This window comes from Protopterus annectens, chromosome 5.part0, assembly GCF_019279795.1.
Source record: "Protopterus annectens isolate FY-2018-M chromosome 5.part0, PAN1.0, whole genome shotgun sequence".
In the NCBI taxonomy this organism is placed as follows: Eukaryota; Metazoa; Chordata; order Ceratodontiformes; family Protopteridae; genus Protopterus; species Protopterus annectens.
The window spans coordinates 354,667,203-354,694,765 of record NC_056735.1 but is presented as its reverse complement, the minus strand read 5'-3'; the positions used below and the strand labels follow the sequence as shown (position 1 = coordinate 354,694,765).

The following is a 27,563-nucleotide window of genomic DNA, read 5'->3' as shown; positions in this document are numbered from 1 at the left end:
CTTTGTGATTGTTATTTCAATCTTTATTTACAAGCATACCCCATGAAGGAGGGTGGGAGGTGGTCTCATTCTGGTTAAATAGGCTAACCTGTATTATGAACCTATGAATAATTTTAGTTTAACAATTTTGAATGTGATATTGAATATGAATGTTTTATTACATTAATGAATGTTACATTTAATGAAAAGGAATGGAAATGGGGCAAATGTTCTACCCATTTATGCTGACTGTTTTGTGGGTTACTTTGAATATCAGAGATATACACTCAATATGTGGTACTGCATGTGACATCAACTTAAACATGTGGTGAAGACTCATTGATGACTGTTTGGGGTTATGGTATGACAGTGAGGTAGAGCTAAATGATTATCAGGATTATTTGAAAGACAATCCCTGGTATTTCATATTTGCTATTTCATGCATTTTAATAGAATTAGTTTTAGATGTTTGTAACTAATAGGCAGAACTTGTAACACTGATTTATTTAGAAAACTATTCACCAGAAATAATTTATATGTTTCTAGCTGTCATCCAAAACAAATAATGATTAACATACCCAAGGCACGATATCTTTGTGCCATATGAATATGTACTTCTCTTGTTTATTATAGGAATGAGCAGCAGATCTTGACAGGTGATATGATGAAAGAGGCTATAAATCTGATTTGATTAAAAACATCTAAACCAGATGCTGGAAATTAATTATTGCAGTATAAAAGTGCTAAAAAAAACTCTACTCCCTAATGAGAATTTAAGGCTTGTAACCACTTGTGGCAGTATTTTTTTAATCAAGGAGATGATTCATTATTATTGGTGTATACTTATATCTTGATAGGTTAATTCCTGGCAAATGTTCCTTTATTTTTGTAGGGGTATGACTATAGGACAGAATTTGAATTGGTACAGAAAAAAACAGCATGTACCAATACTGGAAGATTTGTAATGGGGGATAAGATTTTGGGGTTGTTAGCCCTGTGGCAGGTGTTCATATTACTCTAGGGTTTGTAAAACAAAACATTTTACTTCGGTGAATATTAAAACAGCCCCAAATATGAGAGATTTGGTTACCTGTGATAGTAGTTGGATAATTTGTATGGTGATGTGCTCATGCAGAGCCTTTTATGTTGCCCAAACATCAATGGCCTTTAAACAAAGAATTTAACTACTATTAGTGACATCACTTGTAACAGTGAGAAAAAAACCCTAGTTAGACACAACAAAGTTCCCGAATGTGTTTACCTTTATTGGCATTGATAAAATACATGCTGAGGGAGCTGACACACTGAATGGTATAGAATATTAGACAAAAAGGAAGAATTTTGGATAATCACTGGATGCCCCACCACTGGACCAGTAATCAAGAAGTCTTAATCCAAACACTGGCAACAGTGGGGGATGTACACTGGGAGGATGACAAGGTACACACACAGTATTACCAGATGCAGCTCTCTGCATCAAGTGCACTTTACCAGCACACAGAGACCACAGTCAGTCCAGGGCTGGTTTCTCCCTCTATCTCCAGATCCCCAGTAAGACTCCTCACTGGCACAGCTGTAGAGTTGAGATCTCAGCTGAGTGGCTAAGCCAAGACCTCCTGCACTCTCTCTGTCCAACCTGTGGTTTGTGTCTCTGCCAAACACTCTTTGAGGTTTGATTTACACACACACACACATACACACCTGGGAAAGGCTAGCACAGGTTTACTGTCTATGCCCCCTTTTGCCTAGACTATACGTTAGTTATCACTGCCACCAGCCAACTCCTTATCAGCTACTTTAAGGTCCTTAACAAAGGGTGTCCAAGCTTACTTTGTAATATTAATATTAGTACAAATGGTAGTTTGACCAAGACCAAGGCTATTAGGAGTGGCCTACACAGTGTCACTAAATAAATATGCAAGTACTCTCAGAACTTCAATATCTCTACACAGATCAGCCACAATGAAAGGTTTAAATATATTTAATAATAAATAATAAAAGAACAACATAGTACTAAATATGCATTTACAGTGCCATCAGAGTTCAAAATCACAGGAAATATTTAAAACAACATTGCAGAACAGTCTCAACTATTTTATTTGTTTTACATTTACTGACCGGGATAGTCCGTCTGGGTGTGAGCCCATTTTCAGTGGAGGGCTGAGGAAAAAAGCTCCAATAAAACAAGAACAACATTGATAGGTACAGTGTCGGTACATAGAATTTAACAGAAATATCTAGAGACAATAAAGAAAGTACAATATACAATAGGCACTTTAGTGAAAAGGAGAATTATTACAATATAGTAAACTCATATATATCTGTCTATACCTATCTATCTAGATATATACATTGATCTACTTCATATAATCAAAAGCTCATATGAGCGGCAACCAAAACACTGACACCAAAACACTGAAAGCTCAAAACACCTAAAGCTCATATGATCGAAACTCATAACAGTGACACATGAAATCCAAAGCATTATGCCCTTTCCCCACTGTAGTGCGACTCTGGAGTAGGAATAAATAGTTGGGGGGGTGTTGTGCCCCCCACATATGTCATACATTTTAAACATACACATGGATACTTAACAGAAATTACTATATTTATCTAAATGTGGGGGGCTCTGACCCCCACACCCCCCTATTTATTCCTACTCCAGGGTTGCGCTACAGTGGGGAAAGGGCATAATGCTTTGGATTTCATGTGTCGATGTTATGAGTTTCGATCATATGGGCTTTAGGTGTTTTGGTGTCAGTCAAATGGTTGTCTATCATATGAGCTGTCGATCATATGAAGTAGACCTATATATATATATTTTTGAGGGCAGGGGTCCATCTTTAGTTGATCATTTGAGTATACTTTAATACATGTACATATGTATACCCTTTTATTATCAAATTATACTCTTATTGTAGGTAGTTGATAGGTGGTATTAGGTGGGAGTGGGGTATACATGGAGACTATAAAATTCAGGCGATGAAATTTGATGTGGGCTTAAGTGGTATTAGCCTGGCTTGGTGCAGGAGCAGAGTCAGTTGTTAATGAGGTGGTCTTTGAGCAGAGTTTTGAACTGGTGTAGTTTGGTAGCATTTAGGATGTGTTGAGGGATTGAGTTCCAAAGTTTAGAAATGTGGTGGGAGTAGTGGCCATCCCCAGCAATATCTAAACTGAGCTTTACTGTATTTCTGACTGAATGTCAGGCCGAAGACAGAATACAGAATGCTTTGTCTTTCTAAGAGACTTCTTAAATTAATATCTCAAATATTACTGCTGATATAGCTTGGAGAATGACATCATTTCTTGTCATCTAACTGTGTCCCAGGAGAAACCCCCACGGCTGGGGGCTAGCAGTGTTTAGCATCTGTGTGTGAAAATACATAGACTTCATATCTTTGGCAGACTCTGGAAGTCATAAAACAGTTGTAGTAATTAGTTCACTCCAAAGACAATACAGAAGGCTTCTCAGCACAGACATATGCCTCTTGTCATAAAGTAATTTAATTTCAGCTGTTTTTCTAATGTTAACCTCCTGTATTCCAGCTTTCACTGTTATAATATATACATTTAAACAGTTACAATAGTGCACATATGTTTCTGTTCTATTCCAGTAGGGCACACTATGGTTACATTTCAAGCAACACTTTGCAAAAACCTTTCCAACACACACTTCTGTACCAGCAGTTTGATATACAAATGACATACAGTTCTAATACATTTGTAACACAAGCATCTTATATAAATCATGTTGATATTCACAAATGACATATAATTGTTTACAAACTTCCCGATAGCTGTGCTGGCAGTATCTCTCTTTGTCACACTTCTATATAAATCATGTTTATATTCACAAATTATATATAATTATTTACAAAATTACAGCTATCTGTGCTGGCAGTACCTCCTTTGTCACAATCACTTTTGGGCTTTTGTATAATCCTGGACTTAATGAGGTTTTATGAAATAGTTTATGAATGTTTTGCTTTCTAGTATATTATATATGAAATTGTAATTTGGGTTAGTTTTTATTTTTTACAATATAAAAAATGCTTTTCCCTCTTGGTTCCTTGAGGCAGTCATTTTTTTGTTTGTTTAATTTCTATTCCCCATCAGGGAGTTTGTGTCTAGTATATATATATATATATATATATATATATATATATATATATATATATATATATATATACATTATTTCCTCTGTAATGGATTTATTTACTAAAATTGTTCTGGCCACTAGTGGGAAATACAGGACTTTGAAGACTACGATCAGATGGTTTACTTAACTGTTAATGGATTTTTAATATTAAACGAAGTCTGATATTTTTGTTTGCTGGAAAAATTATATGAACAGGTTTATTCATAATTTATGTATATAATGCTGAAAATAACTCAAGGGTGCATATTTTCAGTCTGCAATGACAAGGGGCTTTTCATCTGATTTTTGGCATTGAAACCGTCCTATGTGAATTAATCAAAAGAACAATATGGTTAAGATTAAAAATTTTCTGATCAAAGATTTCTTTTTTGTCTGAAAAACAAACTTTCAGTTTCATTAATGATATGAGTTAAATGCTGTTTTACTCTTATTTTTCTTACACAGTAAGTGGTGAGTATATTTACTGCATGAATAAAATGGACCCTCCTTTCTTTTATTAAGGTTCATATTTACTTAAAAGTGATAGAAATACAGGATACAGTTCTTTTTATTATGCTGTATTTCTGATTGGAAGATACTAATAACATTGGTACATTTAATAATCGGTAGATATTTATATGTGGTATGGCGTTTAATATTTAGACCAAAATATACTGATGATATTATTTGTGTTACTGATATTGGATTTACTTTAATAATAAAACTAGTGCTGGCCGTTTTGTTTAACTATATTAATGTATTTTTGATATATTTAGAGTACTTATATTTTGATATTTTAATCAATAACCACACCCAATTTCTTCTAGAAGATGTAACTTTTATTTGCAAAACATAACAATGGACTTTATTTTTGTCAGGAAAAATAACCAGTAAAAGAAGTGTAACAAACATTAGACTTGCAGAAAAATAAATGTTTGTTTCAATTTGCTGCATTCAAATGATTATTTTTATAACTGACAATGTTTCAGAACTGCAACTTGTTTAAATAAGCCCTTAAAATAAATTTTTTGTAAAACAGTCTCTTTTCTGAACTATAGAGCCACAAGCATAAGTTCAAGGAAACAATCACTGATTATTTCAACATAAGCTTTTACATTTTGTTGCCTTTAGTGTAGCAACACATCCCATTACCAGACACCCTCTGGTACAAAACAAGTAACCTCAAGGTTTTCCACTACCAGGAGTTCTATTGGCAAATACAGACCCTCCTTAGGACTCCTGCCTTAGAGCCAGTTGCCATAGCCTTAGACGGCTTCACTTTACCATGAAGAAATCTGTAAATAATTAGTCCTGACTTTCGTCCACTTCTCAACAACTTTTCTCAATTTGAACCTGAATTTAGCTTAAATAAGAGCAGGTTATTTGTCATTATCTCTCCTGGAAACTCAAGCATGATGCTTTAAAGGGACTAGTCCCTGCTAACTTCCTAGTACTGTTAAGTCACCTAGGTACTCCCTGTTTGGCCTAATGCTGCCGCCATTATGCCATACTACCCTTATTTTGCCTATCTTGTTGTTCTCACTGGATAGTTACCTAGTGGAGCAGTCACACTGTGCTACAGTATATATATGCACACACACACACACACACACACACACACACACACACATTTTTTAAACTATTTGAAAGAGCTTATGTTTAATAAATCAGCTCCTCCTTAATGGTTTGGAATGTTTGATTTTACATGTCCCTCTTAGCTGTGGTCTTTTGGCAGTGAAACACATCACTTTCCATAAAAAAAAAAACAAACTTGAAACAGAAAATCGTCAGATCACACATTTATCAAAGGAACGTAAAACACTTTCAGTAAAAAAAAAAAAAAAAAACTTGAAACGGAAATTAATCAGAAGACCACACATTTATTAAAAGGACATAAAACATAATGTACAGAATTAGTAAGATTAATCTTAATTCTAACTTTAAATACCTTTAAAACCTAATCTTAATGCAAACTGTGACCAAAAACAAAACATGAATCCTAACTACACCCAAACACCAGCAATAATCCCAGATCATTGATTTCTACGGGTCTATATTACAAGACTGAAACTTTATTTAATCGAATAACTAAAGATCGATCTTGTAATAGTGAAAACTAGAAACCTCAAATGGCCAATTTAACGCAATGAAACATTTCCCTTGGACACATGAAAAAAAAAAAACTTTTAATCCCAAATCAAGTGGGGGGCTTTGACCCCCACACCCCCTCCTAACTAAATATACCAACTCTGAGATCGCTCCACACTGGAGAAAAGGGCATAATCCACATAACGGCCAAGGGAATTGTTTCCCTGCATTAAATCGGCCGTTCGAGGTTTTTGGCTTTCGATATTACAAGATCGATCTTTAGTTATTCGATTAACTAAAGTTTCGATCTTGTAATATAGACCCGATTTCTACAAGTATTTCACCACTGCATTCAGCCAAATGACATTTTTGTAGTAAGTAACATTCAGTCAAATGACATTTATTCAGTGGAACATTTACTTAAATAAAATCTGCCTCCAGCATCTGTACTAAACAAACTGCTAGTGAAGAAGTAACCTACTCGTATCCTCTTTCTCTCCTTTTCTAACATTCTATCTGATGTCAGTTTTCATTCTGTCCTCAACTGTTGGATTTGGATCCAATCCTTGGTTCTGACTCTGCCATTACTAAAGCTTGTGGCTACCAAAAAGCTCTCGAGCTCCTCCCTTACCTATAATGCTCTCTAGTTTTTTCTAAGATAATTGTGTTTTTTTTTTTTTTTTTTTTTTTTTTTAAAGTTTCCTTTTTCCTATCATAAGTCTCATTGTTATTTTACTCCCTTACATTTAGTGTAATACATTCCTACCATTGTTGCTAATTCTTCTAGTCCTTGTTTCTGCTATTGTTACACGTTTGTGTAGTCTTTTATACCATTGCTGGTATTTTTTTTCTCTTTATTCTCTCTCTCCAAAAAAAAATGTTTGCTTTTCTTTCTTTCCCTTTCTCTTTCGCTTTGCTGCTACTATGTCTGATAAAGGGCCTTCCAGTTTTAAAAAATTTAAAAAGTGTGGGCACAAATTGCCCCTTTCAGATGCCCATGCTTTGTGTTTATTGTTTAGGCCCACAACATCTCCAAGAGGATTGTTCGATTTGTAAGAACTTCAATCCTAGAGTTGTAGCAGACAGGAAGAATAAGTTAATTAAAGGAGCTGCTTCTGTCAGCCTTCGGTGAAGCTATTTCTGGGTCTTAATCCCCCAAGACTAAAACTAAGGAGTCTGTGGCCAAGGCTCTGAAACCCTCTACTTCATCGACTCCATCTTTGGAGCCCGCAAAGAAAAAGTCAAGGCCAGATGCAAAACCAGTTTAGAGCCACTCTCCTTTAGATACAATGAAAAAAACAGTGGATCCAAAGATTCTACCTAGGACAAAATATTTAGCGACATTGGACCCAATACCTTCCAGAGTTCCTTCTCCTTTTTTGGAGAGATGCTGTTCCAGGTCACCGTCCTTTGCCTCATCTCATTCTTCCAGGAGTTTGCCCAAGGAAGATGTGGACAGAATGATAAGGAGATTCCTCTCTGCGCAGATACAGATGGGTGTTATTCCAGCTCCTACCCCCCTCAGGTCAGGAAGTCCATCCATCTACCACACCACCATTAGCGGCTCTTTCTCTGATCTAACTGGTTGTTTCAGAGTCCCTGGATCTGAACCTTCTGGGTATGTTCAGCTTGGATGTGAAGATACCTTTATCTTTGTATCTGAAGCTTTCTCTGAGTATAACAACTCCAGCATCTTTGGATCCAGATGACTTTCAGAGCTCAAGTTGCCTTTTTGGGTCTGAGACTTTGTTGTTGACGCAGAGATTTTCTGAACTGTCTTTGCCCCCCTGAGCTTTGGCATTGGATAGCTTAGCTCTGACTTCCACCTCATGGAGATTGCTGTTGGAGCAGAGGGAGGCAACGGTCCAGAAGCCAGCCTTCTTGGAGCCATTGTCTTCCTTCTCCCTTGAGTGATCTGCCTTCAGGGTAGTGAATAGAGTGCTTTCTGCTCCGACAGGATGGATGGATCCAACCCCTTGGATCTTCAATTTGGTTCCCAGATGTCTCTACGCTTAGAGCTACATCATTCTACTCCATGGGGACAGCCAGCTCAAGGCCCACAGATTACCCAGCAGGACTTTACAATCTCTTCCGACACTTCACCGAAACATCCCCCCAAGGAAGTCCCGAGGAAAAAGAAGTGCAAGAGGAGGCACTCAGATACTCCGCAAGTGTTGGTCACTGAAGATATTAACTTCAATGAAGGAGAAGGGTTTGTCCTCTAGCAACCCTTCACCAGAGGAATCAGCTTATTGATTTGGACACTTGCCTGGAGTGGAAGGAACCTGACTCAATTGAGCCAATCCCTAACAGGCCAGATCAGATTTTGGCTCAACATATTGGGAAGGAATTCTGGAGTAAGGAGATGGTCGTGGGTGATATGGTCATAGTAGTGGCCACCAAGAAGGAACTTGCTGAGCAAAGTTTGTCTGTCCATTCCTCTAACAGGGAGTCTAGGGTGATGGACAGATTTGGGAAGCGTGTATATGCATCAGTGACCTTTGCCCTTAGGTTGCTGAACTATTTGGCACATTTTACCAGACTACAAAGGGACTTGATCAAGGAACTTTCAAAATCCCTTTCAGTGACCATTACTGTTGAGCCTCAATTTTCTGTGGCTTTTTAGTTGGCTACTTTCCAATCTATTTCAAATTCGTCCATAAGGCTTATCTCACATGCAGCTGACGGTGCCTCAAGCTCAGTGGGATGTGCGTTGTGATTTTGCAGAGCCTTTCAAGTCCTCACTCATCAATGCACCCTTTGATGGCAGTTTGTTGTTTGGCCCAAAACTGAAGGACACACTCTCCAGGTGTTAAAAAGATGAAAAGACCCTTTGTACAGTGGGTATACATTTTTTAACTGCTCAGTGATACTTTTCAATGAGGTGGACTGAAAATGTGGTTCAGTAAGTCCCAGGGTCCTTTCTAGGACACGTGGAGATAGTTCCCCCAGGGGCAGAGGCAGAACTCAAATGAGCAATGACACCCACATGGCAGATGAGGACCGCAAAACCAAGGGTCCAGAGATTTTTTCTGTGATAGACCCTATCAGCGCTCCTGAAAGGAGGCCTGATTATCCCCCTATAGAGGCAATTGGGGGTTGATCATCCCTGCACCAGAGACCCTGGCTAGAGATAATAAGAGATACAGTGGTTATAAGAAGTGTACAAACCCCTGCTAAAATGCCAGGTTTTTGTGATATAAAAAAATAAGACCACAGTAAATAATTTCAAATATTTTCCCACCCTTAATGTGACCTATAACCTGTAAAATTCAATTGAAAAACAAACAAATCTGTTAGGGGAGAACATATAAAAAATAAAAAACGTACAATAAGCTGGTTGCATAAGTGTGCACACCCTTAAACTAATAATTTGTTGAAGCACCTTTTGATTTAATTACAGCATTCAGTCTTCTTAGGTAGGAGTCAGCATGGCACATCTTGAATTGACAATATTTGTCCATTCTTCCTTGCAAAAGTGCTCTAAATCTGTCACATTGCGAGGGCATCTCTTGTGCACAGCCCTCTTCAGGTCACCCCACAGATTTTTTATTGGATTTAGGTCTGGGCTCTGGCTGGGCCATTCCAAAACTGTAATTTTCTTCTGCAACTCTTTAATTGTACTTACTGTTTGCACTTTATTTATTTATTTATTTTTATTTATTTACATTTGTTGACCGGGAATGTCCGACTGGACGCAGGTCCATTTTCAGCGGAGGTCCGGGGAGAAAAGCTCCACAAATTAAAATATTACAGACATAGTTACAGATGACGAATCCCAGCTCTGGAACTAGGTGGGTCTTCCGTTGAATCAGTAACTGTTTTACCTGAAGAAAATGTGGTTGAATTTAACCAGACTGCTAAAGATTTTGAAGATAAGCTGTATTTGCTGCAAAGGTACGCCTGGCAGAGGCAGCACCTTGAAGCTTCTTTGCATTATCGCATTGTCCCTAGGGGAATGCGTGTTTTTTGTATGCCGTCATATGGAAGTAACTATCCGGTTCTTTTAAAAAAGTGGCAAGACTTAAACATTGAACAAGGTTTTAGATATATGTCACTACTTAATGAATACTTTTTACCACTTGAAACCAAACTTCGTAATGATATAGACTCTGTATACAAAAGTCTGTGTGAAACTTATAAATCGGACTATGCAAAAAACAGATTACAAACTATATTCTCACAAGTAAGTTCCTTCAGTGACAAATTGAAGCAAATTAAGCTCAAGAAGTTACAGAGAGACTTTAATGATTTTCAAACTGGACAGATCTTTGTTTGGCCAAGGCATAACATTACACAAACTCATGAACAAAAACCGGCATCTCCTATACACTCAATAGTTGACGTCACACATCATGATCTTCCTACTTTGTCTGCTAAAAACTCTGTTCTGCCTTTTCCACCCACAGCGGAAACAAATGTACCTAATACTGTCGGAAATGATTTTCCCAGACTAACAGCTTCTTCTGCCACACCACACCTTCTAATCAGTTAGCATTCGTCAGTACCCATAATGAAAATCAACTAGGAGCAAGACCGAAAACTGCCGAAGAAGCAAGTCATTTTTTACCCTACCCGATAAAACAACAATTTCAAGGGAGAGGACGCTCAAAGAGCAGAGGGCCAAGGAAACGGAAAATATCCGAAGAGAGGTACGGAGTGACACGAAGACAGAAAATGTGACTGATCTATTTGTTAATTTATCTTGTCATGATATGGACTCATCTGATACTAGTCTAATTAACAATGGCCTTAATTTTATCCCTGCACAAAGTAGTAACCTAGCTGATGTACTATGTGATTTACGTTTATTTTGTAGAAGCATTGCTCTGAAATTGTGTTTTAAAAATACTTCAGCCAGACAAGGTAGCAGGTTAATAAATACTGATCCTATGTCTTTGAAATGCAAAAGCAATTTCTCACCTCCTTTATCATTTAACCTAGAATAGAAATCTTTCTCAAGAAGAGGATAGCCTATGTAAATTTAACATCCAGTGAAATGACTTCCCTCAAAAAATTTAAACAACTTTCAGATATAACTTTTAGACCTGCGGACAAAGGAGGTGGAATTATTATTATGAACACTATTGACTATACTTTGTTAATGTTAAATATGCTGTCTGATCGAGATACTTATAAAATAGTTTCTCAGAAAGAAATTCATTCCATAGTCACAAATGTACATGCAACTCTACATGATTTACTTATGTGCAGGCAGATCTCTCCTGAATTCTATAACTATCTATTTATAGAATTTCCAACTACTCCTACGATAAAGGGCCTACCAAAGATTCATAAACAGGTTGAACCTATACCTCTCAGACCTATAGTTTCAGGTAGTAATTGGGTCACTGCAACAATTTCTACTGCTCTTGAAAAATTTCTTAGACCGATAGTAGACGCAGTTCCATCTATCCTGAAAGATACTTATCATCTTTTGAATAGCATTAATGAATTGACTCTTGACGTTAGGAGTAAAGAATACATCCTAATAACCCTTGATGTAAAAAATCTTTTTACTTCCATTCCCAATGACTTGGGTCTGGAAGCTATTAGAGAGTTGTTAGTCAGGGATACTGCCTTTTCCACAGATAAAGTAATCTTGATTTGTCAGTTACTAGACCTGGTGCTTAACAACAACCTCTTTATGTTTGATGGTAAAACGTATTTGCAGACATGGGGGGTGGCCATGGGCACCCCATGCGCGAACACGTATGCAAACTTGGTGGTTTTGAATTGGGAAAAGGAATATCTATTTAATAACTCTGCTTTTGAAAAAATCAAATTCTACAAGCGTTTTGTAGATGACGTCCTTTTAATACGGCAAGGCACCCTTGAAGAATTCAAACAGTTTTTGTACTATTTAGAAACTACTACAAACCTACTTAAAATTCACAATGGAAGCCTCCAAAAAATGCGTAAATTTTCTGGACGTCTCTCTGACTCTTGATGAACAAGGAAAGATTACATCATCCATATTTAGAAAACCAACCTGGACTAACACACTACTCCAATATAATAGTATGCACCCAAGGCACATGTTCCCTGGAATTGTTAAGAGTCAATTCATCAGGCTGACTAGGTTGTATCAGGACAGTGAAATTTTACAACAAGAAATTAATAAATTAGAACTATTTTTCTTAAACAGAGGCTATAATATTGAGTTAATTAGTTCTATTAAGAATGAGATTTTACGTTCTTCAGAGACTATCCCACATGTATTTAAGAAACCCACTTTATTTAGACCTAAAGTAGTGGGTAATTTACTGAAAATTCCCTACATTATAAAGTACACAAGTGACGTGAAGTGTTTAGAAAATATTATTCGCAGGAATTGGAACATACTAATGACTGATGCTTTAGTAACTGACTTAGTTGGCAGTCACCCTACTTTTCTCTATAAAAACTGCCCTAATTTGAAGCAGATTCTATGTAAAGATCATAGTTTAGACATCAGAAATGTTACTTCAAGCCCAGGTACAGTTCCATGTGGTGACTGTAACAGATGTAGTTACATCTGTCCTGATTTGATTTTTGTCCATCCCACTTTGAATTTTACTTTTCATTTCAATACACCAGCCACCTGTCAAACTAAAAACTTAATATATTTAGCAACCTGTACAAAATGCACTGCGTTTTATATTGGGCTCACAAAAAGGAGACTAGCTGATCGAGTTTATGATCATTTGTATGATATTAGGAAAGAATCAGATACTAATGCCTTAGCCCAGCACATAGTTAAGCGAAGAGACCATACTTTTTTGTTTAGAGTGGTAGAACTAATAGCTCTAAATCCCAGAGGGGGTGATGATACTAACAATTTGGCTTCAGCCGAACTGAGATGGATTTTAAAGTTCAATGCTCATAATTATCCTGGTTTGAATACTTCTGTATCTATTAAACCCATTCTAAATATTAGGAAACGTTAAGGTTGAACAAAAAATTTTTTCCAAAAAATTTTTTATACATACCCTGTAACTTAATAATAACTTTTTTAAGTCTTGATTAATTTTGTAATATGGGTTGTTATTTATGAAATGCAGTCTATATCTCTTAATTATTAAAATAATAAATATTTATTTAGTATGTTGACAGTATTCACAAAAAAATTTTTAAACTTATTTCCTTAATCTTGTCATAATAGTAGTATTTTTAGGTTTCAAATTAATTAGGTAAGCATAGTCAATACATATGGAGAACAACATACATAAATACTTTATATATATATATATATATATATATATCTTTTAGATACATATATACTTTTTCACTTATTATATGTATATATATTTTTTATATAGATTACTGTATAATATTTTTTAAGCAAGAATGAGTATTAAAGATATCATTAAATGAAAAATTTTCACATAATTATTCTAATCGGATCTAAGTCCTTATGATTTCTTAAACTAATTTCGATACAGGCATTCTCATGGAGTAATTATCATTCAGGTTTTTACTGATCATATATCTTACTTAATTTTATATAAACTCTCTATGTTTAATAATAGCTATGTAATTAAGTAGTTAAATACAGTATTTGATAGAATTTTTCTTCTAAACATTAAGTTATGCCTGCAGGTCAAGTCAAGTACATTTAAGCCTAATAATTAACTTCCTATTATTCCCTTATCGAATGTTATCTTTTTAAATTTTGTTAGTCCTTATAGGAAGAATGTATTGGGTCAAGTTTTTGAGCCAATGTAGTTGTATACTGTTTTTATATGTATATTTTACGTAGTTTGCATCAATTGATTCAGCATTATTACACATAATTTTAGTATATTTGTTGTTAGTTATAGCTATTAGCATTCTAAACAGATAACTTCTTAAAAAGTTTTCATATCAGTATTTAGATTTCATAAGTTCTCAGTAACTTTTTTGAGAGCTAACTATTCCAGCAGTTAGGTAGCTTCGTAATTTGATCTATAGCTAATATAAAATCTTGCTATGGTTTTGAATTGACGCTAATGGTAACTGAAGCTAGTTGCACTTTAAATATTTTATACAAAATATTTTATATATTATATCCTAGCGAAGATTATTCTTTATATATATATTAGTTATAATCTTCAGATAGTACTATCGCTAGATCTGTGTTTATTTAACAATGTTGTCGTTTTCTAGATGTGATACTCATTACAACCGAAGCTATTGATACCTTAAACACAGATATTAGCGTTTTCAAAAAATTTCTTGTGTTTGTGTATACATTTCACAAGATTCCACCAACCATAGCAGCGGTTAGTTTGTTAACTTTGATTTTTGAGTTAAAGTTGTTTAAAATGTAACTTCCGTTCTGCAATGATATTAAGTGTAATTGAAGCACTTGCATCCTAATGACCTAAAGAGTGTATAGTAACTAATAGCAACTGTATAAACATTATATAGCAGTATTTATGGGCCTGTAATGAATAAAAATGCATTTAACATTTATATATGTTGCTTACCGCAACTGAAACTGGAGCGATTAGCTTCTCTAAATACTCTTAGTTTGTGAAAAAATGTTTACCATTCTTTATTGTATGACTATCACACTTATAGTCATTTAACTAAAAGCTTGAATTTTTGACATCTTACGCTTCAGAATCAGTAGTATAGTGTTTAGTGCTTTTACTTAAATACCCACACTCCGCTGCTGCCAGAATTTCTACATCAATCTGCACGTGAATGCACTTTTTATACATCTCTTGAATGTGTAATTATGTTAGATTAGTTTTGCTTTGTAAGTATATTCTAATTAGATACTATATAATGAAGTATCTGTTGAACTTGCATATGATCATGTAAAAACTTCTTAGAACAAATACACTTTGACTGTTGCTTGATAGTTTTTCTTTAACTGCTAATTGTTGTAATTAATTAACTTAGGTTTGCTTTTAATTATCACATTATTTAAACTTTGCTTGTGGGGTTATTCATTGTCTGAGGAAGCGTGGTTGTGTCCACGCGAAAGCGCTTACCTTCACCCACTGTTTCTTGGATTAAAGAACTTTTTTATATACATTTACTACGTTTATTGGCTTACTTCATGGATTATTGACTGCATTTCAACTTGTTATCTGGTTGCATCGTGGTAGAGATCAGGTTTCTGTGTTTTGATACTTTTCAGTGAGGTGGACTGAAAATGTGGTTCAGTAAGTCCCAGGGTCCTTTCTAGGACACGTGGAGATAGTTCCCCCAGGGGAAGAGGCAGAACTCAAATGAGCAATGACACCCACATGGCAGATGAGGACCGCAAAACCAAGGGTCTAGAGATTTTTTCTGTGATAGACCCTATCAGCGCTCCTGAAAGGAGGCCTGATTATCCCCCTATAGAGGCAATTGGGGGTTGATCATCCCTGCACCAGAGACCCTGGCTAGAGATAACAAGAGATACAGTGGTTATAAGAAGTGTACAAACCCCTGCTAAAATGCCAGGTTTTTGTGATATAAAAAAATAAGATCACAGTAAATAATTTCAAATATTTTCCCACCCTTAATGTGACCTATAACCTGTAAAATTCAATTGAAAAACAAACAAATCTGTTAGGGGAGAACATATAAAAAATAAAAAACGTACAATAAGCTGGTTGCATAAGTGTGCACACCCTTAAACTAATAATTTGTTGAAGCACCTTTTGATTTAATTACAGCATTCAGTCTTCTTAGGTAGGAGTCAGCATGGCACATCTTGAATTGACAATATTTGTCCATTCTTCCTTGCAAAAGTGCTCTAAATCTGTCACATTGCGAGGGCATCTCTTGTGCACAGCCCTCTTCAGGTCACCCCACAGATTTTTTATTGGATTTAGGTCTGGGCTCTGGCTGGGCCATTCCAAAACTGTAATTTTCTTCTGCAACTCTTTAATTGTACTTACTGTTTGCACTTTATTTATTTATTTATTTATTTTTATTTATTTACATTTGTTGACCGGGAATGTCCGACTGGACGCAGGTCCATTTTCAGCGGAGGTCCGGGGAGAAAAGCTCCACAAATTAAAATATTACAGACATAGTTACAGATGACGAATCCTAGCAATTAAAATATTACAAACATAGTTGCAGATGAAGAACATAGTACATTCAGTAGATAACTAGCATCTGTTCTATCCACGAAGTCATAGCAGATATTAACAATTGTTACAATAAGAAGTTACTGCCATATAATAAGTAGATAGGCGTGGAAGTATCAGAACTTGCTGTAATCAAAGGTAGTTTGTGGGGTGGAAGAAAGGTAGAGGGTAGATGAAGTGGGAGAAGTTAGAGGGGCGAGTTACAAGGGCATTGCCAGTATGTTTTTAGGTGCGCTTTAAGTAAAGCTTTGAAGTGGGTGCATGATGGTAGAGAGGTTATTGTGGGGGGGGGGGGTGTTCCACAATTTGGATATAGCGCTGGAGAATAGTGCTTCTCCAGCAGTGTTATTTAAATTAGTTTTTTTGAGCATTTAAACTGTTTTAACTGTTGTAGGCTACACATTCAAGTGCAATATCCATTTTTCTGTGCTTTAAAGTGTTTATTTTGTCTTAACTGCCTTAATTTCTTAAAAACACAAAAAAAGCAAGCTATCCTATACTTGTTTCCCCCCTTTCTGAAACTAGTAAAGTCCAGTTTTCAGAGATTGCTGAATCCAGGGCTGTATTGTAGTTTCTCTGTTGGCCCATACCTTACTTAGATAGAAGGAAGTTTCTCTGTTCACCAGTGAGAGTGGGGAGCTTTGAGTAGCCTGTCTGTCCTTGGAAGAGTGTTTTTCAGCTCAGAATTTGTAGTTTATTGGCCATTTTGGGCTAATTTCTATCCCTTTTATCTTCCTGCTGTAAAAACCTGCATTTGCGCATTTTTTGCACTTGTATCAGCTCAGCAAAAACCTGCCCAGGTGATCTGCAGAGTCCTACAGCAACAGAAAGACAAAAGAGAGACTTTGGTTTGATTTAAGTACTTTTTTGGCTTGTTTCTTTTTAGAAATTGCTAATTCCACCTAAACACTAGGTTTCTAGCGTTTATTTAATACTAAAAAGCCTTTTGCAACTGTTTAATTGTACTTATTTACTGTTTGCACTTTAAATTCATTGTTTTGAGCATTTAAACTGTTTTAACTGTTGTAGACTACACACTCAAGTGTGATAGCCATTTTTCTGTGCTGTAAAGTTTTTATTTTGCCTTAACTGCCTTAATTTCTTAAAGAAAAAACAAAAAGAAACAAGAAAAATAAGCTATCCTATACTTGTTTCCCGCCTTTCTGAAGCTAGTAAAGTCCAGTTTTCAGAGTTTGCTGAATCCAGGGCTGCATTGTAGTTTCTGTGTTAGCCCATACCTTACTTGGATAGAAGGAAGATTTTCTGTTCACCAATGAGAGTGGGGAGCTTTGAGCAGCCTATCTATCCCTGGAGGAATGGTTTTCAGCTCAAAATGTGTAGTTTATTGTCCATTTTGGGCTAATTTCTACCCCTTTTATCTTTCTGCTATAAAAACCTGCTTTTGCGCACCTCACAGCGCTGGTTAGCTGGGGTTAACCATACCCTGCTCCACAAAGTCTGCTATTCAGTTTTTCCCTTATAAATTGTCAGTCTTTCAGCCTAAAGCACTCATACCCGCACCTTTCAGCCCAGCACTTGTTCTAAATCTACTGCAGCACTAAGCACTCAACCCTCGCATCTGCCAGAAGGGAATAGTCTTTATACTTCCCTACTTTTTCAGGAATGTCCAAGAGACAGCTCCCGGCATACTCTCCAGCCTACCTGATGAGCCTGGGCATATTGAAGCAACTGCCTCATGTACACAGACAACCTTCTCCTCCTACCACCAAACACTAACACTTGCAAGAGATGCACTTATACAGCCAATCTAGAGGCAAAGCTCTCTCCAACCAAGACTGGAACAGACAGTCAGTAGGAGAAGGTAACAACTCGCAACACCCCACTCAGAACACATAGATCAACTAAACCAACACCTCCAAAACCCACACATAGAAACACCAAGACATATACAGAGGCTCTGATTAAAAATCTAAATCTGCCTAGGCAACAGAGACCTCCAAAGCAGACACACAAGCAACCTCCTGTCACCAACACACCCCAAACAACACATAGCCCACAAACTTGGTGTGCCGCACAACCACAGCCCATAAGGCAAAACAACATACCCAACACACTAGTGATAGGTGACTCTATAGTCAGGCACACCGATGTCCCACTCACCAGGCTGGACAAAGAAAAGGTTACTGTCAGCTGCTTGTCAGGTGCCAGAATCCACCACATAACGCATGCACTCAGGTCACTACAAGGCAAGTACAAATATGACTCTGTCATAGTCTATGTTGGTGTAAATGACCTAAGACGTACCTCCCTGGACCACACGAAGAGACATGGAAGAGCTCTCTGATCTTGTAGCCCAGGCAGGCATGACCCTAGCCCTGAGTAGCATCCTGCCTTCACCAAAAATGATACCACAGTACAAGGATAAGATGATCAACTTCAACAATTGGCTAAGCTTTTGGTGTCATCCAAAGAGGATCCAGTATCTGTCTGCCTGGGATGACATGCTTGACAGGCCACAATACTTCACCAGAGATGGCGTGCACCTGTCACCCCTGGGATTCAGGATATTGGCCAAGGCTCTTGCCGCCCCTATAGTGCCTTTTTTAGGCAAGGCTCAAAAAACAAACCCATCACCATAAGAACTACAGGTAACAAAAAAACTGAGGGCAATGTTACTCGATGCTAGTTGTCTAAACCTCAAATTGCACTCACTCGAGGCACTCCTCAAAATGGAGAACATCGATATCTGTGCAGTGACTGAGACCTGGTTCAAGGCTCCCAAGAGCATCCCAGCACTACCAGGCTATAATTCACACCACACGTTTCGGCCACCAAACCCGGACCGAAACTCGAAGGGCGGAGGTGTGTCCATATTTATCAAGGACATCCACACCTCCAGGCTAGTTGCAAAACACGATGCCTCTGAAATCAATCAAGTGTAACTAACCCAGGGCAAAAATGCATTCCAAATTGTAGCTTGTTATAGATCCCCCACCCTAACCCAGGACTCTCACTCCTCGTTCCTAGAGACATTGGAAAAAATGAGGGTCCAACCAAACACCATAATAATGGGCTATTTCAACTACCCCAACATAAACTGGGAAAACTACTCTTGTAATAACCCCCTTGCTCAGCGATTCCTGGAATTTATTAACTCTAACGCCCTGGATCAACTAGTCATCACCCCCCACCAGGGGCAACAATGTTTTGGACCTGGTCATCACCAACATGGGTGACCGGTGCTCAACACCCGAGATCAACTCCTTGCTTGTTAGATTAGACCATAAACTAATCACCCTAGATATCCACATCCCGACCCCACGCCCACACAAGGAAACCATCGTAAAAAATGTTTTCAAAGCGAACTTCACGCTACTCAAAACTGAGGTGACTAACTTCACGACGCCCCTGCAGATGGATAACACAGTCAATACAGTCACAACTTCTGAATCTTACACAAATGCACTGTACAAGCACCTGCATGAGTGCATGGATCGTGCTATCCCCAACAAAACCAAGACGCTATCCTCCAAAAAAAGGAAGCTGATCTGGTGGTCCCCTGCCATTAACAAACTCTACAACAGAAGGAAGAAACTGTTGCAAAAGAGAGTAAAAAGCCAGGTATGAAGGAACTCACTGATGGGCCTCAGTAAGAAACTAAGGTCCCTCAGAAAATCCACCAAAGCTAATTTTGAAAGAAAAATTGCCAGCATTCCAAAGACAACTACATGGCATTCTTTAGCTATGTCAAGAACCTCCATGGCAACACCCAAATCTGCACTGAGTTGCAACAGAATGGCACAAAATATACAGAGCCAACTGATATTGCCAACATATTGGCAAATAGGTTCAGTGCAAACTTTACTGCCCCCTCACCCCCCAAAGGGCCTATACCTATACCAGATGGTTGTAAAGCCCCGGTAATCACAAACACACAGGTAAAAAGGGCACTCTCTAAAGCCAAAAACACAGCTTCCATGGGACCAGACAACATCCCAAGCTGCGTCGTACACGAACTCCAAAATGAACTAGCCCCCCACCTAAAATCCATGTTCATTCAAAGCCTCACCACAGACTATGTGCCCACAGAATGGCACACAGCAATGGTTATCCCACTCCACAAAGGAGGAACCACCACAGACCCCGGTAACTATAGACCTATTAGCCTGACAAGCCTGGTCTGCAAGGCCATGGAGCGTGTCATCATGGGAATCATAAACAAAGACATTGGTAACCTCCAAACTCTGGATGCTACCCATTTCGGATTTGTAAAAGGTAGGTCATGTCTCCTAAACTTGGTAGATTTCTGTGAAACAGTTACTAAGGCCATAGATGAAGACAAGGTAGTCCACACAGCCTACCTGGACCTCGCTAAAGCCTTCAACACTATCCCTCAGTCAGGAATCATAGATAAACTCATCAACCTTAACATAAAACCTTACCTCACGAGATGGGTGGCCAACTGGCTCATGGACAGAACCCACATGGTAAGAGGTGCAGACTCCAGATCCGACTCCAAACCAGTGACAAGTGGTGTACCCCAGGGTTCAGTCTTTGGACCCCTACTGTTTGGTATATACTTCTCTGAAGTGCAAGCAAACATCAAGGGTCTATGGCTAACCAAGTTCACAGACGACTGCAAACTAGGTGCCATTATCGATTCCCCTGCTGAAGTAGACATCCTGCAAAAGAGCCTCACAGAGACAGACACCTGGTGTCAACATCATGGCCTCAAGCTATATGCCAAAAAGTGCATTGTTATCCCCTTTGGTAAAAACACGGTGCCCATATATTACCAAATAGGGGGAAGTTCACTTAACACAGAAAGTGTGATAAGAGACCTTGGGACCCAAGTGGATAGTAACCTCTCCTTTGATAACAGCATTGCCACAGTGGTCAGAAAATATTTCTACGTGGCCCACCTAATCGCAAAAGGGTTTGCATCTAGGAATAAGGAAGTCATCGTTCCCCTCTACTCATCACTTATCAGACCCCTCATTGAATACAGTGCCCCATTTGGGATGTACCTCACAAGACACCTACAACAACTTGAGAGGCCCCAAAAGTACCTCACCAGAAGGATTGCTGGCCTTAAACAATTGCCCTATGCCAACCGGCTCAAGAAACTCAAACTCTACTCGGTCACATATCGCTTACTCCAAGGAGATCTATGTCTGACATACAAAGCTATGTCAAACCTGGAATTGCTGGACATGCTCCACTTGAAGAAATCCCAATCTCCCCAAGCCACACGCTCTAGTGACCTAAACCTCACCACAACAATAAATAGGACATGCTGGCAGGATAGATTCTTGTCCCAGAGACTTCCCATGCTCTGGAACAAAATTTCCATCCACATCAAGCAGAGCTCATCGATAGCATTATTCAAGAAAAACCTTGATAAGTGGATGGGTGATAGGAAATTCACCCCTGGGATTATGTCTGGGGCACTGCTTGATAGAGGGGCAGGAATTTAACAATACATGGGTGGCAGAAGCCAATACACTGCTGGCTAGGCTTACTTTGGCCCTCGGGCCGATAGCCTAGTACCTACCTATGAACCCATTCTTTTGTTGATTTGGATGTATGCTTGAGGTCATTGTCATGTTGAAAGGTGAAATTCATCTTCAGCTTTCTAGCAGATGCCTGAAGGTTTTGGGCTAAAAGTGACTGGTATTTGGAAATGTTCATAATTCCCTCCACCTTGACTAAAGCTCCAGTTCCAGCTGAAGAAAAGCAACCCCAAAGCATGATACTGCCACCATCATGCTTCACCATGGCGATGGTGTTCTTTTGGAGATGCAAAGTATTTTTGCATCAAACGTACCTTTTGGAATTGTGGCCAAAAAGTTCAACCCTGGTCTCATCAGACCGTAATAGATTTTCCCACATGCTTTTGGGAGACTTGATGTATTGTTTTGCAAATTATAGCTGGGCCTGGATGTTTTTCTGTGTAAGAAAAGGCTTCCATCTTGCAACCCTACCCCATAGCCCACACATATGGAGAATACAGGAGATTGTTGTCACATGTAGTACACAACCAGTACTTGCCAAAAATTCCTACAGCTCCTTCAGTGTTGCTGTTGGTCTCTTGGAAGCCTCCCTGACCAGTTTTTGTCTTGTCTTTTCATCAGATTTGGAGGGACATCCAGTTCTTTGCAACGTCACTGTTGTCCCATATTTTCTCCACTTTTTGATGACTGTTATCACTGTGTTCCAATGCTGTGGAATTTTTTTTGTACCCTTCTCCTGACTGATACCTTTCAACAATAAGATCCCTTTGATGGTTTGTAAGCTGTCTGTGAACCATGGCTTTTGCTGTAGCAGGCAACTGAGTACATGTCAGGAAATTCCTGCTAGGACAACTGAACTTTATGTAGGGTTAATCAGCATCTCTTTAATTGATGGCAGGTGTGTATCCAAGAAAACTGAATGCTGTAATTAAATCAAAAGGTGCTTCAACAAAGTATTAGTTTAAAGGTGTGCACACTTATGCAACCAGCTTATTGTACTTTTTTTTTTATTTATTCCCCTAACGGATTTGTTTTTTAATTGAATTGTACAGGTTATAGGTCACATTAAAGGTGGGAAAAGTTTTGAAATGATTTATTGTGGTCTCCCTTTTTTATATCACAAAAGCTTGGCATTTTAACAGGGGTGTCTACACTTTTTATATCCACTGTACTTGGGTATAGAGGATTATTTCCATAGGTTATATAATTCCTTTTTCACTTCTAACTCAGACTGTATGCAAACTTCCCAGTGTTCCACACAGTCAGAGTTGTGCAGCAACACTACAAATACAAAAGCTGCTAGAAAAAAAAGTCTCATCCATGAGGTCCCACCAGACCAGATAGAATCTGGAACTTACTCAAGACTCTTTTTAGTACCAAAGAAGGCAGGGGACTTGGAGACCAATTCTGGATCTCAGTGATTTGAACAAGTCAGTTCGACATACAAAGTTTCGGATGGTCACGGTTCAGTTCATTCTCCTTGACGAGGATAACTGGATATGCTCTATAGACCTCCAGGATGCATACTGTCACATAAAAATGAACAGACAATCCAAAGGTATTTATGCTTCTGGCTGGGAGCCAGTCACTATCAGTTCAGAGCACTGCCCTATGGTCTCACCGTAGTTCCCAGGGTGTTCACCAAATGCATGGCAGTGGTAGCAGCTCACTTAAGACTGCAGGGATTCTGAATGTTTCCATATCTAGATGACTGGTTCATTAGCACCCCGACCAGGCATGTACTAATAAGAGCAAGAGATCTTGGACTTGTTTTCATCTGGAGATATCCATAAATTACAACAAGTCTCAGTTACAACTAACTCAAACCTTGGAATTCATAGGAGCAGTGTTCAACACAGTGTCAGTGCCAGCTTCTCTTCCTCTCTCAAGAGTACAGACTATCAGATTCCAGATCAGGAAAATAATTTGCAGTACCAAAATTTCAGCTCAGTTGATTCTGCAAACCTTGGGCTCAATGTGTGTGGCCATCATTTCACTTCTAGTGAGATTTCATTTTAGAATTCTTCAATGGATGCTAGCAACTCAGTGGTCAATTTTTTATCAATGTATGTCAGCACAAATAAAAATCAGTCAGACATGCAAGAGATGCCTTTGGTGATGGATTCAATCAAATCAAGTTCTACAAGACCATCCTTTCATTCTCTCTCAGCCCAAGGTCATAGTGACCACGGATGATTCCCAGATTGGGTAGGGGGCACTTCCTGGAGGAAAACAGTCCAAGGCACTTGGTCCTCCCAAAGAGGTCAACATGCATATCAATTTTCTGGAAATGAGAGCAGTGCTCTTAGTGTTGCAAGCATTCCAAGACTCTCTCCGTTTTGGGACAGTTATGATCCAGACAGACAATATATCATTAGTTTGGTACATCAGAAAACAAAGAGAAACCAGGTCTTACCTGTTGCATCGAGAAGCTCTCAGAATGTGGCAGTGGATGATTTCATCCAACTGCTTTCTCATAGCAAAACACATTCCAGGGAAGCCAAATGTGATAGACAAATTGAGCAGGTCCATTCTTCTATCTCACAAGTGGTCTCAACTTAAAAGTGGCAGAAATAATTTTCCATCAATGAGACCAACCTTGCTGCAATTTTTTTGCTTCTCCTCTAAAAACAAATGCAGGAGCTACTTTGCCCTAATCCCCCCTTCGGGGGGGAATCACCGAAGAATGCTGTACTCCATGATTGGTCCTCCCCAGTCTCCTTTATGCTTGCCCGCCAATTCCCTTAATTCCAAAGATTCTACAGAAAGCTGCCAGGTTAAGGAGCAAAACCATCCTCATTGCACCTTACTGGCCTCGACAGATTTAGTTACCCTTCCTTTGGTCTCATCTTCTTTACCCCCCTTGGATTCTGGACGCAATTCTAGACCTCCTGTGTCACCAGACAGGCTTGATTCATACGGGTATAACAAACCTCAGGCTAACGGCATGGTTTCTCCAATTCCATTAATAGCCAGATAACAGATGCTGTTTCCCCTATTTGCCATATACTTTTATCTACCCCTAAACCTTCTACAAGAAAACTGTATGCAAGTAAATGGAAAAGGTTAATTTGCTGGGCAGAACAAAAACATATTGACCCTTCTCAGCTCCTGTACAAAGTGTACTTTAAATTTTGGCAACAATTTGTAATGAAGGAGCTAGCTCAACAATTAAAGTTTAGTTAGCAGCAGTCTTTAATTTTCATATTGGATTTGAGAATTCTTCTGTGACCTCATCTAAACTTTATAAAGCTTGTTTGAGAGGCACACTCCTGCTGAGATCCCCATGTTAAGATCCTACTCCACCATGGTATTTGACCTTGGTACTGCAGGCTTTAATTCATTCTCCCTTTGAACCAGCAGCTAAATGTAATCTAAAGTTCTTGACATGGAAAACTATCTTTCTAGTGGCCATTCCTTCTGTTAGAAGAAATTTCAGAACTTCAGGCATTATCCTCTAAGTCTAAACCTACTTGATCTTTCATAAGGATAGAGTCATATTACATACCAACACTTCTTTCCTTCTTAAGGTGGTGTCAGAATCCAATATCTCAATCGGTCCATTAATTTGCCAAAGGTGAATATATCTTGCATTTATTAAATGTTCACAGGCAGTTAAGTTTTTACCTACACAGAATGAAAGAATTCAGAAAGACATATCAGTTGTATCCTTTGCAGGTGCTAAAATGGGGAAACCAGTTGCAAAGGTAACCTTAGCCAGATGGCTGACAGCTTGTCTAACCTTACCAAAACCTATAAGAGTTCATTCAACTAGGTCCATGGCAACGTCTTCAGCATTTCTAGCTAGAGCTTCCATGGACGATATATGTGCAGCTGCCACTTGGGTCAGTCCTCATGCCTTTATCACTCATTACAAACTGGATCTGGTCTCGAGGGGAAGAACAACCTTTGCGTCAACTCTGCTCAGGAATACCCTTCCTTAGAGTCCAACGAGGATTTTAGGTAGCTGGGGACTCTGTTACAACAGTTGATGATAGAATGAAAGCTGACAACATTAGGTAAAAAAAAGTTATGAACTTACCATAATGTTCCATCTGTGTTGTACATTTTCATTCTTCCTCAACTTCCTGCCCACCACCCCCAACCCTTTTCACATTGGATTTCTGGAAGAATAAGAGATTATAAGGACATTACTGTCCTTGATGTTGAGCTCCAAATATGGATTTTTCAGTTAGAAAATTTATAGTAGTTCTTTCTACTTTATGTAAAACAGCAAACATAATATTTAGTATATTAGGGGTGGGTGCATTATGGGTAAGGGAGAAGCTTGAGAGCTTTTTGGTGGCCACAAGCTTTAGTAATGGACGTGTCGGATCCAAGGATTGGATCTGAACCCAACAGTTGAGGAAGAATGAAAATGGACAACATAGATGGAAAGTTATGGTAAGTATATAACTTTTTTTTATTTTTTCTCTCTCCCTCTCTCTTTCTTTTCCTGGCTGTACAAAAAAGTGTGACAATATTGCAACTCAACTCATTTTGTCACCCCCCCCCAATATTCCTGTGCCAGAAGGCTGCCAGTTTTACACTCCCTGGAGATGTAACCTAAGTCTGTACCAGTATCTTTCAGCCTACCATCCCAGCCCAGTTAAAAGAACATTTATTTCTGTTCTTGAAATATTTTATGATCTTTATTTAGTATTTTGTTCTCGCTAATATGTTAGTTATATAAAAACGTTTGGAAACATGACTTACAGAAATAGAGTCATAGCTTATCTTCCTTAATGTTTTGAATTACAGTGATGCACTATCATTGTTTATTATTGCTTATTATTGTTTATTATGGGTGTTTAGCAAAGCTGGCTAACGTTTGAATTGTGTTTGTTTTCAGAGGGTGCCTCAAGAAAGAAGGCAGCTGAACATGAGGCAGCAAAAACTGCTCTCACCCACCTAGCAAGTATATTTGACTGGAGATTACAACCTACCTGCAAAGCTAGTGACAACTACAAGGGGATGTTGCAGGAATTGTTGATGCAGTCAAACCACAGTGCACCAGCCTACAAAGATGTTGCAGATAATCTTAAAGAAAAGGAGACTGCTTCACCTTCCGCTGAGAAGGGTATGTAAAACAACCATCTCAGTTTTTCTTTAAATCAGTGTAATGTTTATACAACATGCATGTTTATCATTTGGAGAAAGATAATGTGGTAAAAATATGTAAAATTTATTGTTTGCATAAAGCTGTGGCTCCCAAAAATTTTCTATAAGTTTTGACATTATTTATTATAGCATATCTTGATCCCTTAAAAATATTATCACAAGAAGTTAATGCTTTAAGTGTGCAACATTTTTTACCTAGAAAAACCTTCTCACACTTGAGACCTAATTAAGCCTTTTTATGTTTAAGAAATCATGCCTAAAGAATTCTGTCTACAAACTAAAAGAAGCAAAAGCTTCAAGGCTGACTATGTCCTACAGTGTTGCAGCTTTTGTGCCATGCAGTAGAACCGCATGGGAAACAAGCTTTAGCTCATTAACGCATTTGAGCTGTGTAGTTTTATCAGCCAACTTGTATTCTTACATTCTAGAGTATTTTCTGAAAAATGAAGTTAAAAAGCATAAGCCAGACAATTGTAATATCTTGCGAACAGTCAGTGCTATTCAAAAATGTACACACAACAATTAGTAAAAAGCATTCTTTACAGCGCTAATAGTGCAGTCACATTTTTAGATAATTACTGTAATACATTGTAATGCAAATAAACATAGAATTGTATTTTTTGCAAGTTTTATAAACAATTTTTCATATACTGTAAACTGCACAACTTAGACATGTAGTGTCAACATACTTTTGTTCAGTCAAATCTG

The 27,563-nt window shown here is 38.1% G+C and overlaps 1 protein-coding gene across 4 annotated transcripts in view; it reads left to right on the top strand.

Moving 5' to 3' along the window:
- Positions 1-27,563, top strand: part of LOC122802629 — a 1,172,105-nt gene that overhangs the window by 859,552 nt on the left and 284,990 nt on the right. For all 4 annotated transcript variants that reach the window (XM_044072319.1, XM_044072318.1, XM_044072317.1 and 1 more), the window contains one exon: positions 26,587-26,814. In XM_044072319.1, coding sequence (XP_043928254.1) covers positions 26,587-26,814 — 228 coding nt within the window. The remainder of the gene's footprint in view (positions 1-26,586; positions 26,815-27,563) is intronic.